The sequence below is a fragment of the Episyrphus balteatus genome, chromosome 1, assembly GCF_945859705.1.
Source record: "Episyrphus balteatus chromosome 1, idEpiBalt1.1, whole genome shotgun sequence".
In the NCBI taxonomy this organism is placed as follows: Eukaryota; Metazoa; Arthropoda; class Insecta; order Diptera; family Syrphidae; genus Episyrphus; species Episyrphus balteatus.
The window spans coordinates 44,728,166-44,745,630 of record NC_079134.1 but is presented as its reverse complement, the minus strand read 5'-3'; the positions used below and the strand labels follow the sequence as shown (position 1 = coordinate 44,745,630).

General features: G+C 29.2%; 1 protein-coding gene across 2 annotated transcripts in view; it reads right to left on the bottom strand.

The window, feature by feature from the left end:
- The window catches only part of LOC129905841 (neural-cadherin), a 269,076-nt gene that overhangs the window by 15,542 nt on the left and 236,069 nt on the right, over window positions 1–17,465 (bottom strand). For both annotated transcript variants that reach the window (XM_055981443.1, XM_055981442.1), the window contains exon 9: window positions 9,875–10,116. In XM_055981443.1, the coding sequence (XP_055837418.1) occupies window positions 9,875–10,116 (242 nt within the window). The remainder of the gene's footprint in view (window positions 1–9,874; window positions 10,117–17,465) is intronic.

Genomic DNA, 17,465 nt, shown 5'->3' with positions numbered 1-17,465 from the left:
TTCTATCCTAGAAGTCCTGCAGGGTTATTTTATATGATTCTTTTGCTTGGCAATTCCAGTTGAAAGGAATAATCTTAAAGTGTTAGATATTAATTTGAGGGCAATCAGAAAATGGTAAAGGAAAAAAGCTGAAAAGCCCTCAGACGACAGTCTAAGCTGCAATAAAATAAAAATTATTCTAGAATAAAGTCATAAAATGTAGCTTAAGGGTATCAAGAAGGTGTTAATATAGTTTTTGGGGTTTTTGAAGATGTTGGGGTGACTGATAAATAGAATTATGTCAAGATTTTGGATAAAAGTTGAGAAATACTTAATTTAGAGATAAAGTGGTGAGTTATAATTAGGTTAGAAACACTTTTAAAAACTATGTTTTTGGGACAGAAATTATTGCAAGTTTGTTTGTAAGCCTTTTTAGTTTGTTTTTTTTATACCTTAGAAAATTTGAGTTTAATTTACTTACCCCATCAATTTTATTTTGAATATTTTTTTTTTTTTTTTTAATAAATAAAAAGCGTTTTTATACTATAAACCAGTTAGCAATATAATTAATAAAATTTATATATATATTATTTTTTATTATTGCATAAACTTTAGGTACTTACCTTTTTTTTTTTTATCAAAAACAATAAAATATTTATTGTTATATGATTACTTTTAAAACTAAATTAAAACAAAAATTACGCACACCAAATTAATAAATTAATTTAAATTTAATTTTAAATTAAAACTAAAAAAAAAAAAAAAAACAATTTTTTGGAAAAACATAAAAACAAAATAAAATTATAAATTTACTCACGTATTAAAGTACTGGAACATAGAACAAGTGCTATTATAAAATCACGAGATGGTGTCAACACTCCAGATGCTAGGAGTTCCAATTCACAATGCATTCCGGTGAAGCCCATCGGACATATACATTCGTATTTTTTTGGTGGATTGTGATCACGACATCGGCCACCGTTGCGACAAGGAAATAGTAAGCATTCGTTATCGTTTATGCATTGGCTGCCAGAAATTTTGTAACCAGCCGGACATCTAAATTGTTATGAATTGGTATCATAGAGTTTTTTTTGTTTTGCATTTTTGTTTAGATTTTTTTTTTTTTGGTTTGCTTTTTTGTTCGTTACATTCTAGAGGTTTTTTTTTTATGTTTGTTTAAGTAAAATGACAGGGTGTCCAAGTATTATATCAAAAATATTAAAAGGGATTTGTTTCTAACAAGGAAACTAATTACTAAAAGACTATTAGACCCAATTTATTCACACTCCATTAAATTTAAAGTCTCCATTAACAAACAGGAAATTTTAAAATTTGAATGTGATTTGACAGATTTATTATTTTTAATGGGGGTCTTTAATAAAGTGGATTCAGCTTTCAAAAAAAGTTTGAAATCAAAACAATTTTTAGGAAGATTAAAAGTTGCAAACATTGAGAACACTTAATTTAAAATTTTGAGTTTTTCATTTCAATAGAGTTGAAAGGATTTGTGATTTTCACGTGAAAAACTTTTTTTAGGTGGAATGAAAAAAACACGGTTGTGTTTTTTACTTTAATTTTGGAGACGAAAACATAAAATTTGAATTTCATTCATGTAAAACTAGCAATACCTTTAAAAATTGTAGATGACTAAAATTTTTTAGGAAATTATTGTTTAAAGCATTCGATTAATTAGTGAATTTTGTCACTTCCAAAGCCGTACGTTGAGCTGCCAAATAGGCATGAAATATTAAAAATGAGGGATGGCGGACAGAATAAACGTTTAAATAGAATTTTCTTTTCCAAAATAATATAAGCTAAAAATTTAACAAAATTGATGTCAAAAAGGTGTTAAATGTGGGATAAGATGTAACTGGTCATATTCAATGGAATTCAATTTTTTTTAACAAAGTCCAAATAGTGCCAAATTAGTAAAGCTAACTTTTAGAAATTTTAATAGGCTAATTTTGGATTTTTATTTAAATTAGAACAGTTTTGAAAATTTTCCCATTTATTTTCATAAAAAATTGTTTTTTTTTTTTTTTTTTTTTTAATTTGTTGCTATATGTTTTAAATTAAAGATTAAAAAACATGAAACAATAAAAATTACAATGTTTAATAAAACGAAAAATTTATTTCTTTGTTGAACCAAAATGGATTAATATTCTTAATTCAAATCCGAAATAAAAAATCTATATCGTTACGTTTTAAAGACATCTTGAAATTCTTGAAGTTAATGACGTCATACATTTTTTTAAATTCAATAGTCGTAACGGTTAACCCTGCTGTCTGGACAAGTCCTGCCGTGTTTTTCAAAAAATTCTCCCACGTGAGAAATTGAAAAAAGTGTCTTTGTTATGTAAAATTGATGTCAAGTGAGACATTTAAACGTGGCCGAATTATTTGCTTTAAGTGAAGGTCATTGGGCTTTGGTTTTTCGGAAATTCCAAAGAAATTCTGATAATGTACTGACTATGCACAATGCACACAGTACAAAATTACTGTGGGTTTCTCGGTTACGATCATAATGCTTTATCGACACCAAATAGCAATACGGATTATAGGAAAGTTGGATAGTTTTGGCTAACATCATTCTTGATTCTTGTATTTCGGATTTGAAGTTATCTTAGCAAAGAAAATTAGTGCGAAATTTGAGCTGCCACAGTGCTTGGGTACATTTTTTACATCAAATACGACTCGCAATATGGTCCAGTAATCTTAAAGGTACATCAGAACATACTTTAAACTCTAAAGTTCTGCTTTTTGGCAAAGTTGTGTAAAGTTGTTGCTCAATTTAAATGTTTGATCTCACTTATCCCAAAATTATACCTAAAGAATAAAAAATGACAAAAATATCCTTTCCAGTCCTTGGATGTTTTAGCTATTCAAAATTATTTTGCTCACTCTTATAAGGACTTGAAATCTTTATTCGTTCCAATTTTTTTATTCTTGAAAAACAGATTTTTTGACTAGAAAGTACACTCAATCAATTTTAAATTGATGATGCATAGAAGTGCATTTAATCGAATAACTTGGTATCAATCCTTTAACGAAAAAACTATTATGACAAGGCTTTTATGCCACAAAATGGATCTTATGACATCAAAACCTCCAAATTGGACAAACATTTTGCTTGTGTTGAATGAACACGGTAATTGGGCTTATGCGGATAAATTCCAAGCACCATTGATAAAATTGAACACACACACATTTCTGAATGAAATATTCTAAAAGTCCTAAGCAAGTAAGTAGCGTTACAATTGAAATCTTGAGAAGAATAAAGTCCAGAATTTCCCACTTTTTAATTAATAAGCTAAAAACTTAAGAAAAGGCTTCGGTTTGTGTACTTAACGATTACCTTAAGTGACTAAATCCTGCACACTTGAGAAAATTCTTCACTTGATTAATGATTTCTATTTCGTCCTTAAGGTTTAATATAATTTTAAGCGAAGGTTATTTTTTCAAGGGTTACGCGTAACCTTTGTATCACAAACTTGGACACCCTGTTTTTCTAGGGAAGGAGTAAGACATTTGTTTTTTTTTATTTTCTGTATATGAATGCTTAACGAAGAAAATGACATGAAAAATCATAGAGAAGTGAAACTTACATAGAAATTTATAAGAGAAGACAGAAAATAGTTAAAAATAGGGGAAGACAGAAAGATATAGAAAAAACCTGTGATTTCCAAACAATGGAAATGAAAAAATTGAAAAAAAAAATCAAGAACGAACTTTTCTAAAATAATAAGTCAACAAAATAAAATATAAAAAAAAAAAATAAAACGAAAATAAGACCTTAAAAAATAGTTAAGAAAAGTTATGAAATAATTTTCAATTAAAATCAACAAAAGAATTGGTGTGGAAGCACACAGACGATGACGACAACGATGACGACAACGAAGAAGACGACAATTTTTAGTCCTGACCAAATGACAATTTTCAATGATGGTCAGGTTGTTTTATATTTTTTTTTTTGTCCGTATTGTTGGTTTCTTTCAAAAGGACACTTCTATTCAATTATTCAATTGTTCATCCATTTTTAAAGAATATACAACTACCACGACGACGACCGTAATGTATTTCGTTTTTTTTTTTTTTTTTAATTTTTACTTTTTCCTTCAAAAATAAAGGACTTTTTCTCCATGGGAAATAATAACACTTCGACTTTTTGATATAGCTTTGTTTGAACCTTAAAGTTTTTTTTTTTTTTGATAATAATGTACGTACCTTTTGTTATATTTCTTTTCAGCCTTTTTTTTTATTCTTTGAATTTTCTTTTTAAAATAATGGATAAGCTTCCTATGTAACTTATTTATTATTTTTAATGACATTGATATTATTCTCTCTAGCATTTTTATTTATTTATTATTATTTTTCTTTTTGATTGGCTTTTAGAATAATGAAAGATTACATTTATACGAAAATGAACATGAGAATTGGAGTATAAAAAAATAAATAAGATTTTTGCATAAAAAAGAAATGTTTTTTTTTCTAAACATTTATGAAAAAATATTGAAATAATTTTTTTTTTTTTGTAGATATACAATGAAAAAGATAAATGAATTTTATGTTTGAATTTGCTGAAAGCATGCAAAAACAGGGAACATCTAAATTATTAACAGTTAACGTTTAGAAAGAATAATAAAAAAAAAAACAAAATACATTCATAAAACGATATTTATTTGATGGTGTGTTTATAGCAAAATGGGGGCTTGTATGTTATGGACGATACTTTGTATAATTGGCTTTTTTAAAGAGACTTGGATAGGGCGATATTTTAGTGGAATTTTTATTTTGATTGTTATTTTCTTCTTTTTATCTATTTCCTTATGCCTTTAAATTAAAAAAAAAAACAGATAAAGCTGCAATTAAGTTTTTTTTGAACAAATTTTTTTTTAACAAGGAAAGAGTTCTTTCAATTACATATTTTGAACTGAACAGTAAGTAGGGTTAAATTACAATAGACTCTAGCTTAATTTGTTACATTATTTTATTGCAGTATTAATTTTGTATTAAAGTACAAAAGTAAAGTAAAAAGACAATAAATATTGTTTCCGAAACCATAATCTTTGTTTTGGTTTTTATTTTTTAAGATTTGAAGCCAGACAAACTATCATAAAATAACGCTGAAAATCTAACTTTTGTAGGTATACCTACTATATAATTTTTTTGCTTTATGTAGCTAAGTCTTAAGTGGAAAACTAATATTTTTCGAAATAATTGATATTCAATAGTCTGAAAATAATGGTAAGTTTTTCGAAAACGATTGTTATAGAGTTCGATCTGCTGATAGTAAACAGAGAAAAATAGTTGCTTGGTAGATTTTGCACAAAACATTGCTCATTCATCTTTGTTGTTTTTCATTAAAGCATGTTCAGTTCTCTAAAAGGTGTTTACTACATTTCTAAGTTAATTGTAATACATGCGTAATGCATCAAAAACATACGTATTTTTATTTTTTTTTTGTATCATATTTGACTGAAATTCAGCAGCTTATTTTCTGTTGTTTCACCGCTAGAAAATTTTCGATATTTCTGCAACTTAAGAATATAAAGTTATGAGTGCGCAAAAATTATGTAGATATATTTAGAAATTTATTTCGTTCAATTATGTTTGACTGTAAATACTATTTATAGTAGAGTAACTAAAGCAAATTACACTGGTCAACAAAATTAAACTTTTTTTTTGTTACAGAAACCAAGGTATACTTTTCTATAGGATTTTGGTGTGCTGAGCTCAAATCCGAAGTCAAAAAAATTCTATCACATCACGTTTTTGAGATAATCCCATTAAAAAAATCGAAAATGCCGCTTTTTACCAGTTTTCGAGATTATTTCTTAGCTTTTGGTTATTTGTTTTAAATAAATTTGTAACGGTTTCTAATAGAACTAAATCTTGTCTTTCTAAATCCGTTTAAATCTTTTAAAAATCTCTTATCTTCTTTGAGAAATCTGAAATTGAAATCAACGTGTTTGGTATATCTCATGTTTATTTACTTTTAATAGCGAATCTCGAAAAGTTCTTTGCCAATCGCTTTCAAATTTTGACACAACGTTCCATTTAGAATCTTTCAAGTTTTTATATTTGCGAAGGTGGTGAATCGCAGTGAGATACATCAAAGCGTGACAGTGTCAGATACTTATACCAAATAATTACTAGTGAGAAAAATATAATTTTTTTCTTGTTAAAAACAAGATAAGAACTTACTGGAATGTAAATGAAACGTTGTGTCAAAATTTGAAAGCGATTGGCAAAGAACATTTCGAGATTTACTATTTAAAGCAAATAAATATGAGATATACCAAACACGTTGATTTCAATTTCAGATTTCTCAAAGAAGATAAGAGATTTTTAAAAGATTTAAACGGATTTAGAAAGACAAGATTTAGTTCTATTAGAAACCGTTACAAATTTATTTAAAACAAATAACCAAAAGCTAAGAAATAATCTCGAAAACTGGTAAAAAAGCGGCATTTTTGATTTTCTAACGGGATTATCTCAAAAACGTGATGTGGTAGAATTGTTCTGACTTCGGATTCAAGCTCAGCACCCAAAAAACCTATAGAAAAGTATATCTTGGTGTCTGTAACAAAAACCTTGTTGACCAGTGTTATTAGGGAACCCGGCCGAACAGCTCTGATATTGACGATTTTTTTTTTCAAACGTAGGTATTTAAAAATACTTTAAAGTCTATAGATTAAAAATTGCCGGTGTTGCCGTATTGTTTTTTTAAATTAAAATTAATTTTTTTTTTAACAAAACCATTTTTTTTGCTTAAATTTCATAAAACAAATGATAGCAAAAGATTCTCTAGGTAATTTAAGGAAAATATATAAAAGGCAGTAGGGGACAATCTTCCATCGTTTAAGCGATAAATGCAATTTTCTAACATTCTGACCTCAAACACAAAACAAATATTTTGAAAACAACGGCAACACCTACAATATTTTAAAATACATTTTTAAAAAGCCAGAAGCTCATTCTTATCTCTTAAATTTAAATCCACTAAATTTAATCAAGACTTTTTGAAAAAATGGTCCTCAAACTCAGAATTAAAAAAAAAAAATGTTATTAGAAAAATTTAAAATGACTTTTTTCCAAACTTTTTCTAATAAAATATGAATTTATTTAAAAAAAATTTTTGGCCATAAATATTATCAGTTGAATTTGGAAGCAAAAAAGGTAAAATATATCACACTTTTGAAAAAAAAAAAATGAAAAATTACTTCAATTTCAATGGTTTTTTTTATTAAAACTGAATTTTTGCATTGAAATAATTAATTTTCTCAAAGACTGTGGTAAATAGGAACTTTAAATTTTTGCTATTTAACTTTCAACAGTAAGGGTTATTAAATGAATAAAAAATAATTTTATGTTTAGATGTTGAACTTTAAAAAAAAAAATAAGTTACATTTTTTTTCAAAACTTTTATTAAAAAAAATTCTTCGAAAATGAAATACTTTTTAATTTTTTTCATGAACCGTAATACATATTGACATTTCCATTTATAATTTGAAATCATAATAAATGCGGCCAAAAAAATTTGAAAATAAATGCATTTTATATTACGACCAAGTTTAAAAAACGACATGTTAAAATTTTTTCAATAATTTTTTTTTTTCAAAAATCTGAGTTCAATTACCATTCTTTCAAAAGTCGTTCATTCAATTAACTTAATTTTAATTTTACATATATGACTAAGCTTCTAGCTTTTAAAAAATGTATATTTGAATATTGTAGGTGTTGCCGTTGTGTTCAAATATTTTTTTTTTGTGTTTGAAGTCAATTAATAAGAAAATTGCATCTATCGCTTGAACTATGGAAGATTGTCCCTCACTCCAATATATTTTTTTTCCTTGAATTTCCTAGACAATCTTTTGGCATCAATTAATTTATGAAATTTAAGAAAAATTTTTGAAAAAAATTTGTTTTTGTTCACAAAAATCTTCAATTAAATTTAAAAAATCAAAACGGCAACACCGGCAATTTTTAATCTATAGACTTTAAAGTATTTTTAATTACCGACGTTTGAAAAAAAAAGATTATCAAAATCTAAGCTGTTCGGCCGGGTTCCCTAATATTGCCAATTTTTGAGCTTTAGTTACTCCACTATTATACATTATTTAGTTGTACACTTTTGAGAAGGAAATCCTAATGTAATAAAATCAAAAAATAAATTTTCAAAATTCGAGTTCTATGGAGCACTTCGTGAAGTCTAGTTAGACACTCCTTTACATCCCTAAAAAATCACTGTTCACCACACATGCAGAAGAAGTTATTTGTCTTGAAATCGGAAACTGGTGTCAAAATAACAGTGAATGGCGAACGCTACAGACAAATGAGTAATGATTTTGTATTCCCCATATCATTGCAAATCATTTAAAGCAGAAATGGTTTCAACAAGATGGTGCAATAATCAATACAGCGCTTGCAACTATCAAATTGCTGAGCCAAACGTTTGGTGACCGGCTAACCCAAGAAATGGACCTGTGAACTGGCCTCCTCTTTCGTGTAATTTGGGCTACTTTTCAGAACTCTTTGTGTGGCTGATAAATCAGCAACGATTTACCATAAAAACGCCAATATTCGACGCACTTTGGAATTATTTTTAGTATTAAATTTCATGAAATTTTGGTCATTCTGCATTCTGCCTCTAGAAAAAACAACATTTATCGATAAGGCTCAGTAAATATGTAAATCAAACTTGTTGCCTTTGAAGCAAATTTATTATTCAATTCATTACTTAAAAAAAATTGCATACTTTCAGGTGAGAAAAGATCAAAAATTTATCGATTTCATACCCTACACATAACTGAATTTATATTCGCCCTTTTTTTCTAAATTGAATGTCTTTGGCTAGTTAGAAATTTCAGCTAATTAAAAATCAACAGGCATTCGATTCACTGTTTTACCGAAAGGTTATGTTGAGCTGTTAGAATCAAATAATATACGAATGGGCTATATTGCAGCACTTTGAACTTAAGTCGATGATCTTTTGGAGACACCAATATTTCTGGAAAAATGCATAATTTGGAATAGTCTGGGGGCTGGTGAACGCTATTGAGAGTAAGTATTTCTAAGATACACTTTTTCAATAGAATAAAATTGAAGGAACAATGGTTAGTAGAATATCTCAAGAATATGTCATACAGCGAGTGACGTACTTTTTGTTAAGAAATAACCTTTTTTTTTTTACCATCACAGAACCTGGAAACTTCTGAGAAAACATTGATTTCAGAAAACACTGCTTTTAAAATCAGTGCGAGTTTTACCCAAGGTGCGTTTTCCAACTACTCAAAGCTAAAAAAGTAAGAATATATTTTCAAAAATTTCTTCAGTGACTGTGAACTGAGAAAGACCAAGTGCAATTAGGGCCAGTAAGGCAACATTATTATTTGTATCATAGTTATTTACAAAACTGCGTAAACATTCAAATCGATGTTAAGTTTTGGTCCTCCTATATTTTTGAGCAAAAAATTTTAATTTTTTTTTTAAATACCTACCTATCATTTTTAAGAATTTTCTACCTTTCCCTTTTTTTGATTCAAACCAACTTTTAATTAAAATCAGTTTAGAAAATAAATTAAAAAAAAATTAAACTGAAGAAACCAAATAACGCCTCCTACCATCTCTTTTTATTAAAGCCAATTTCGATTTTCGTTGCACAAAGCTCATCCAAAACATACAAACAACATGGTGAATGTCACTCTATCAGTGAACTTTTTTAAAAACACTAAATGAGCATAACTTTTCAAGCAGACATTAAAAATTAACGAAAAAAAATATGTTTTTTTTTTCTAGACAAAAAAAAATGTAGGTACATATATCCCCAAGGAGCGTCGTCGCATATACTTTAAAAAAAATTATATCTACAAAAAAGTATATGATTTTTGCTCACTTAATATAATTAATAAGCAAACAAGTATTGCTGCTAGAGCACCCATGCTCAATTTTAACGTTTGACCCTCTTGAACGAGTTCACAATTTTCGCCCCAATATCCATCGGGACAGATGCAACGATAACGTAATCTTGGTTCCAAATTAATACAAGTGGCACCGTTTAAACATGGAAGATCCAAACATTCATTGCGATCCATACAACCTTTGGCATCTGGTGACATCACTCGTCCTTCTCCGCAACTAATTTTTTATATTTTTGTTTAAGGATTTTTTGTTTAAATTTTTTTAATCATTCAGGATTCAATTTATTTTTTTTTTTTTTATTTATTGTTAAAAAATATTTTTTTTTTTTTTTTTTGAGGGCAAATAAGATAAATTATTTTATTTTTTATTTTTATTAAAAGAAGGATGAACACATGCAAACAAGATGATTTAAATATTTATTATTTTTTGAGAATATGGTGTGTAAGAAGGGTGGGGGAAATGAAAATAGAATAATCTTGTATATAAGATTCCATTTTAAAACAAGGATGGTCAATGGTCAAGGATAATAAAGTCGTGAATTAATGAATATGCTTGTCTTTTGGCCAATTATTATTTTATAGAAGATTATATAAATATATATTTTATATATATAAATAAATTGTGTTTTGTTAGAGAAAATTGTATTTCATTTTCATTTAATTTAATTCTATTTTGCAGGTGTAAGGAGTTTTTGTTTATGTTCTTCATCTCTCAAGGACATGACATTTATAGTGCGTAAAATTGTGTGTGTTTCCTTTTGTGTTTTTGGTTTAGTTAAGAGTAGAAATGAATTTGAAAGATATTGTTGCAGAAGGATGCCTTTAATAAATTGGTTTTCTGAAAATTTGTTCTTTAATAAGTTGAAGTAGGCAGAACATTGTGTTTAGTATTAATTGTTGTTTAGTACAGTAGACCGGATAGAAATAAATTACATTTGCATGAATAAATATTAGATTGAAACTTAATTTCCTTGATGTTTTGTGGGGTTAATTTTTTGTATGCTTTTTTTTTTTGTATAAGTGTTGTTGTTGTCTTTGGTATAAACTCTCTGAAATAACATTTTTGGTAGGTATTTAGGTAATTGAATATATTTTGTATAAGTCTTTGGTTGGTGATTTATTACAATTTAATAGAATTTTATCTATAACAAATGTTTATGTTACGATTACATTGTTGAAACTTCACACACATTGTGTTTTGTTATTCTATTTAAATATGTGTGCAAGGAATATGTTATTTATAAAGGCTAAAGATTGTGTTTCCTTTATTTTTTTTGTTGTTGTTGGTTGGTCCTTCTTCGGTTTTGCTTATATTTTGTAACGTTAAATTGGATTTGAATTTTTATATAACCTTTTTCTTGAATAAATTGAATATTCTATAAGAGAAACTAGGTATTAGTTTTGTATAATGAAAATTCAAAAAACATAATTTCTAGTAATTAAAAACGGATTAAGAATTGTATGTATATTTTAAATGGTTTTGATATAACTTTAAGGAGATTTATTTTGTTAAGGTACATTTGTGTACAAAGGTAAGCATTTGAAATGACCTCTTTATTCAAATGAAAGAATTAAATAAGGATTATAAGTCTCTAAAAAGGATACTCACGTATGGAAGTGGTAGTAAGGAGAAGGCATTTTCAATTTTGTAGTAATGTTTAATTAAAAAGGAAATATTAGAGATTTTTAAACTAAGTAGGTATATTTTGAATCTTAGGTCAATGTGACATTTTGGAACTAATAAAACAAAGCAATACATCACACAGTAAAGGCCACGTTTGTGGGGAAAAATATCTTCGCCAAAATCAGTTCAGCAATGCTAGTATCAAAAATTGTATGACCAACGGTATCTTTAAGTTAGGGATTTATGAGTCTTAAAAAGTGAAACTCAAATTTTACTTCTTTAAATCTTTAAAGAAGCTCTATCTCAAACTTCTCAACAAAACCTTCATCGGCTTCAGTCAATAACACCATCGCTGAAGTGATTGTTCCCAAAAATGGAGAAACATTATAGGTACCTACATGACAAACAACTAGCATTTGGAACTCATTTTGAGGGACACTTGATACCGCACAAAATTTCTAATCCGGTGTTCAAAGATGAATTCTAATCAACCATCCAACTAACTTCTACCTAACATAGAAACATTAATATAGTCAGTGACAAAAAATGCAAGTGAATCAGTTGATAGTCCGAATATTTTCATTCTTCCAGGAACTTCTTGGTGCATTTGTGAAGCTATAAATTAACAGTGAAGATTTGTTCAAAGCTCCAAACTTGTACCATTTCTGTGTCTGATATCTGTAAGAACTTTTTCTATACTGAGAACTCACTCACACAATGCAAATTCTTTTTCAAACAAAAGCTGTTAAATAATGGACGAGGGTTTCCGAAAACTGTTCATGTTTTTTTGAACAAAAATAGGAAAAATAGGCAGAGCTTAAAACTGTGGAAACATTTTACTGACAACTCGCAAGCTGCTTAGTTTAATTCAGCAATCAATGGATTTGTGGAGAAAAACCAACACATCTGTTCTGATTCTGATTCGTTTTCGCCAAAATTTAATTGGAATAAAATTATTTCACAACCACGGTTGCCACTGGTGAAAAAAAATTCCTACCAAAATTCCCCAGAAATCCTACCAAATTATATAAAAACCTACCAAATCTCTAATTTTTGTTTTTAACTGATAAAATGATTCAAAATTCCAAAACGGTAACTACATTTAAGGTATGTACATTACAACTTTAAAGGCCACTTTTTGCTAGAATTGCAGAGAATAAAAATGAAGCAAAACGAAGAAAAAAAAAATTTTTAATTCCAGAGAATAAAAATGAATTAAAACGAAGAAAAAAAGGTTAATTTCTAGTTTTTGATAAAAAAAAACATTACGAAGATTTTCTGATGGTCTTCAGAAAATTTCGTTGCTTTTGTCATTTCAAAACTTAAAATTGGTATTTCAAAGATCTGAAGTTCTGAATTTTTTTTTTAAAGCGGAGTGATGGAATGAAATTAAAAGTTGTAGTGACCTCTCCTCCAAAATTAGTTTTGGTACCACAAGGTTCATCAGTTAGAAATGCAAATTTTGGTCAATTTCTGACGTTATTTGGATGAACTTATAATTGAAGTTTTGAAGCTACATTATTTTTTCTTACTAATGCATTGAAATTGCAACTTTTAGAAACAGATTTTGTAATCTATAAGAATGAAATTAAATAAATGTAATTGACTGACTTGAGATTGAAGCGTTTAATAGTCATTCTAAAAACTTTAAAATAGTAAGTATTTTTAGGTGACTTAAAAAAACCTACCAAATCGAGTTTAAACCTACCAACCTACCAAAGCCAAAAAAACCTACCAAATTTGGTAGGATTCTACCATAACGGCAACCGTGTTCACAACAGCTGAAAACTCTCAGAGTTGATGCTTAAAGAAAGATTTCTTACAAAAAATTTATTAACTCTTATGCAGTTCTCTAGGGTATTTCTAACGCTTCGAACCAGCAAGTTGATACTGAAAGAGTGAAATTTTTACTAGAAAATTCGAAATTTACAGTAGCAGTTCACAAGGTACTTAACCTAGAAGTAATTTGAGACCCATTCACAGATACTAAATGTCTCCCCACGAGCATTGGAAATAGACGGTCATGTTGCAAATCTAAAGTTCGTGTTTTGCAACTCATATAAGAGCATTTATTTCGAAAGCCTTAAATTTTTATAATTGCTTCAAATTTTGATTATGTAATCAGATTAACACCGAAGTGTACTTGTCAATGGTTTTGACAGCCCAGTTTCTTTTCAGAAATCTTACAGACCAACCAGCATTATTAGTACATTTTTGACGAATTAATTTGATTCTTCATAACAAATACCATACATCGAACTACATAGTTAGCTACTCCGTGCAAATCCTGGGAACTATACTTTCCATCAACGATTTAGCCAAGCCTTTCATTCCAAGCATAAAAGTGAATAAACTCCCAAAAACTTCCTACTTTCCGACCTAAAGCTTGTAACTAGGGTAATATCTGCTACCAGCAAGGCCCAATCTCGAAAAAAATGCTTCTTCATTCAAAATGTTCCTTTTATTTAATAGAGCTGGCGACTATCTAATTGTTTATCTAACGAATCATTTTGCATATATAAAATCGTTAATGCAAGTGTTACTAGAGGAGTTCAAGTTAGAAATTTTGAAAACAAAATAAACCTAGGTGTCCCTCAAGGCTCTGTTTTGTCTCCTTGTCTTTTTCATATAACAACTATTGATCTTCTGACATTTTCAGCACTGTCTACGCTAGTATCGACCAAGTGTAAAAACTAGTATTGAGGCCAGTGTCACCGGCCGGCAGAATAAACACAACTATTAACAACAATGTCAGCAACAGTCAACATTAGTTATAGGACTAAACTAGTGTCAATAATGACACTGGTGTGAATATTAGTAAAAACAAATGACACATTTTTAGATTCTTTAAGAATATAACCCTATTTTTGGCCTCAGCATGGTCTTGTCCATCTGGCTTATTATTAAACTTTAGTTTGCAATATTTCGAAAAACTGTTAATATCATTAATAAAAGATTAAAACTATCAATTTCGATTTTTTTTTGTCAAAAACTATATCTTTTTTGAAGTCTCTATGAGATTCATAAAGCTTATGAAAACTTTTCACTATAAAACTGTTAATTACAGATTAAGTATCTACCAGTTAATAGTATAACTTTCAAATAAAAAAAAAAACAACTTTTCCTATGCAACAATATTTTTTACGACTCCCCTATACCCATTTCCCAACCATTGTACAATTTCATTACATAGGTACCTAGCGTGTCGTGCGTCACAGGGGTATAATATTCAAGCCATCAAAACAGTTAAATCTTTGTTCAAATTTATATTACTCCCTTAACACAGATGTGTCTAAAATTAAATGTTGTCGTATGGCCCCTCTTCTATTTAACTTTTTCTCTTTTATAACAACATCCAGACTATATACTGTACTATAGAGTACTCATATACTGTGTGTGTGCTGCACAAGTTGATGAAAAATTTAAAACTGTCGTCTCATTTCTCTTCTTTTTATCGAAAAGCACAATGTTCATTTTTAGTCTTTTGCCATTGTTTGTCCATTATCCTTGTTTAAGTGCCAACCATTATACAATAATGAGTGAAGTACCTTCCTACCACCTACCTATCTTGTACAGTACACAAAAAAAAAAAAAAAAATAAAGAGAGTTCCTTTTTTTTTTAATTCTCTCCAGAGGAGCTTTTGTTTGGCGTTCTTTTGGCTCATTCACAATGGCGTGCACAATATTAGGTAACTCCTGAGTCCTGAATGAAAAAAAAAATCTGACTTTAGTACCCCATTAGTACAACATTTTATATGTACTCTTTCACTGTCTCTCTGTTATCATACAGGCATCGTTTTTTTTTTGTTTGTTATCGTTTTTTTTTTGTGTTCAGAGAATGAAAAAGTGCAAACTCAGGATTCAGCAGCTATAGAACCAGTTGGGAAAATGGGATTTCTATTTAAGGAATTCACGTTTCAAATTTATTTCTTTTATTGTGACACACTTTGTGTAAAGGGAAAAAGAAGAATCAAAGTGTGACATCCTGTTTTTGTGTTGCCTGGACGAATGTAGTTCAATCAGAGAGAGAGAATATCTTTCAAAAGAGCCTGTAGTGTTAAATTGTATTAAACAACAAAGTGATGATACCTTATAGTTTGCTATTGGCAATGTCCATTTATTTGTTTCTTTCTCTATTGTTTTGGACAATACAAAACATTTAGTGGAATATTGGTTGGCAAACAAGTTGTGGGGTTTTTTTTGATAGAACGTTTTTCAAGCGGTGATTGAGCACTTGAGGGTTTTCTATAGAAACAATTTCGGTTTCAATACAATATCATTCATCCGTCAGGTGTAAATAGAACGTTTTTTTTCACACTATATTGATTAACTACTATTAGTAACGTTGTTAAGAGTTCAATATTTTTTGAAAAAGTCAAATTGTTGTTCGTTGGAAACATTGATGAGCGAATCAGTTGAAAGTTTTAGATGAATATCATTTTGCTGATATAAACACTTTCACACGAGGAAATTTCCCTAGAAATGTCAAATGGACTATCAGCATTATGATAGAAAAAATGTTGATATTTTTTCCAAAAATTTAGAAGAAATGAGTTAGGAAGTTCTAATAGAACCATTAGCATTTTCTGCTAATTGTGGAAACACATATCTAATTTCAACAGTGCCAAGCTAAAATCAAGCAAACCAGCCAGTACCTACTAGTAGGTTACAGAGATGTAGCTTTTCCATCAAAACAATTTCGTAACGCTCATACATACAGTACATTTATCAGTGCGAATGCTCTAACAAAGGAGAAAGTTTATTCTATTGGAGAATCAGCAGCTTTCCATTAAAAATATTTCACTGTTTCGCAAAAACTGTAAGAGACTGTAAGAAAAAAGCAATAATGTTGTGTTCTTACATTCAGTGCACTTACAAGTGCTTATAGTGCTTAAGCTCTAAAGGGAAACATGCGAAATACAATGTTAAGTTCTTAGAAACTTTAACGGAAAGATCGAAACAAAAGACAGCATTGGTTTAGTAGTAGATTAAGATAGCCTTCAGGACAGAATTTTAAAATGGACTCAGTTTCACAAGAAGATGCATAAGACAAAGATTTCCATACCTCAATATCCAAAAACCATTTTGTGATATTTACTCAAAATCATGTTGGTATTGTTCCCAGGTATTCTTTCAGTATTCTGAATGCGCTATTCCGGAATCCAAGAAAGAAAACTTTGTAAACAGATGCGACTGCTGAACCGTATATAGAATAGGCCAAGAGCTCACAGGTGTTCAATGCTTAAAAAAGTACTGAAAAAATGTTCCCTGATCTATAAGTACAAAATGAAGAAAGGAATAATTGTTTCATACATCAATTCTTTGCTGCTGGAAGTAGAAAACTCTGTAAACAGAGGCCAAGAGCTCACAGGTGTTCAGAGCTTACAACAACATCTGGCGAATTTTGATACCCTGCTAATTTCGGTAGGATTAGTTAAGTAGGGACTGGAAGCGGTTTTATTTTTATTTAAAAATCGTTATCGACAAAAACGGCCAACTGATACTTGCGTATCAAGGGGCACGGTAGTGCCCAGCCAAGTTCTCTAGCAACTTTGGCACTACACCCTTATTTACAGGAAACAACTCAGGCCATTTTCGACCCCCCTCTAACTTCCACACCAAAGATGATAGAAATTTCAAACTCGCTACATTTGTTGAGCTGGTCAAAACCAAACACCTCACAAAATTTCAGCCTCCTACGATGAGTAGTTTCTGAGATATAGGGCTTCAAAAATAGCAAAAACCGTAACTGACTCACTGACTCACTGATTCACTGACTCACTGACAGATCATCAAAATTATGGAGAACTTCCCGATATCGTAGAAACTTGAAATTTTACACGGTGATAGGACTTGTGGTGTATACAAAGGAAAAAATCGAAAATTTGAGATTTTCAATTCAGGGGGCGTGGCATCCGCCCATTTCCGCTGAATTTTCATAA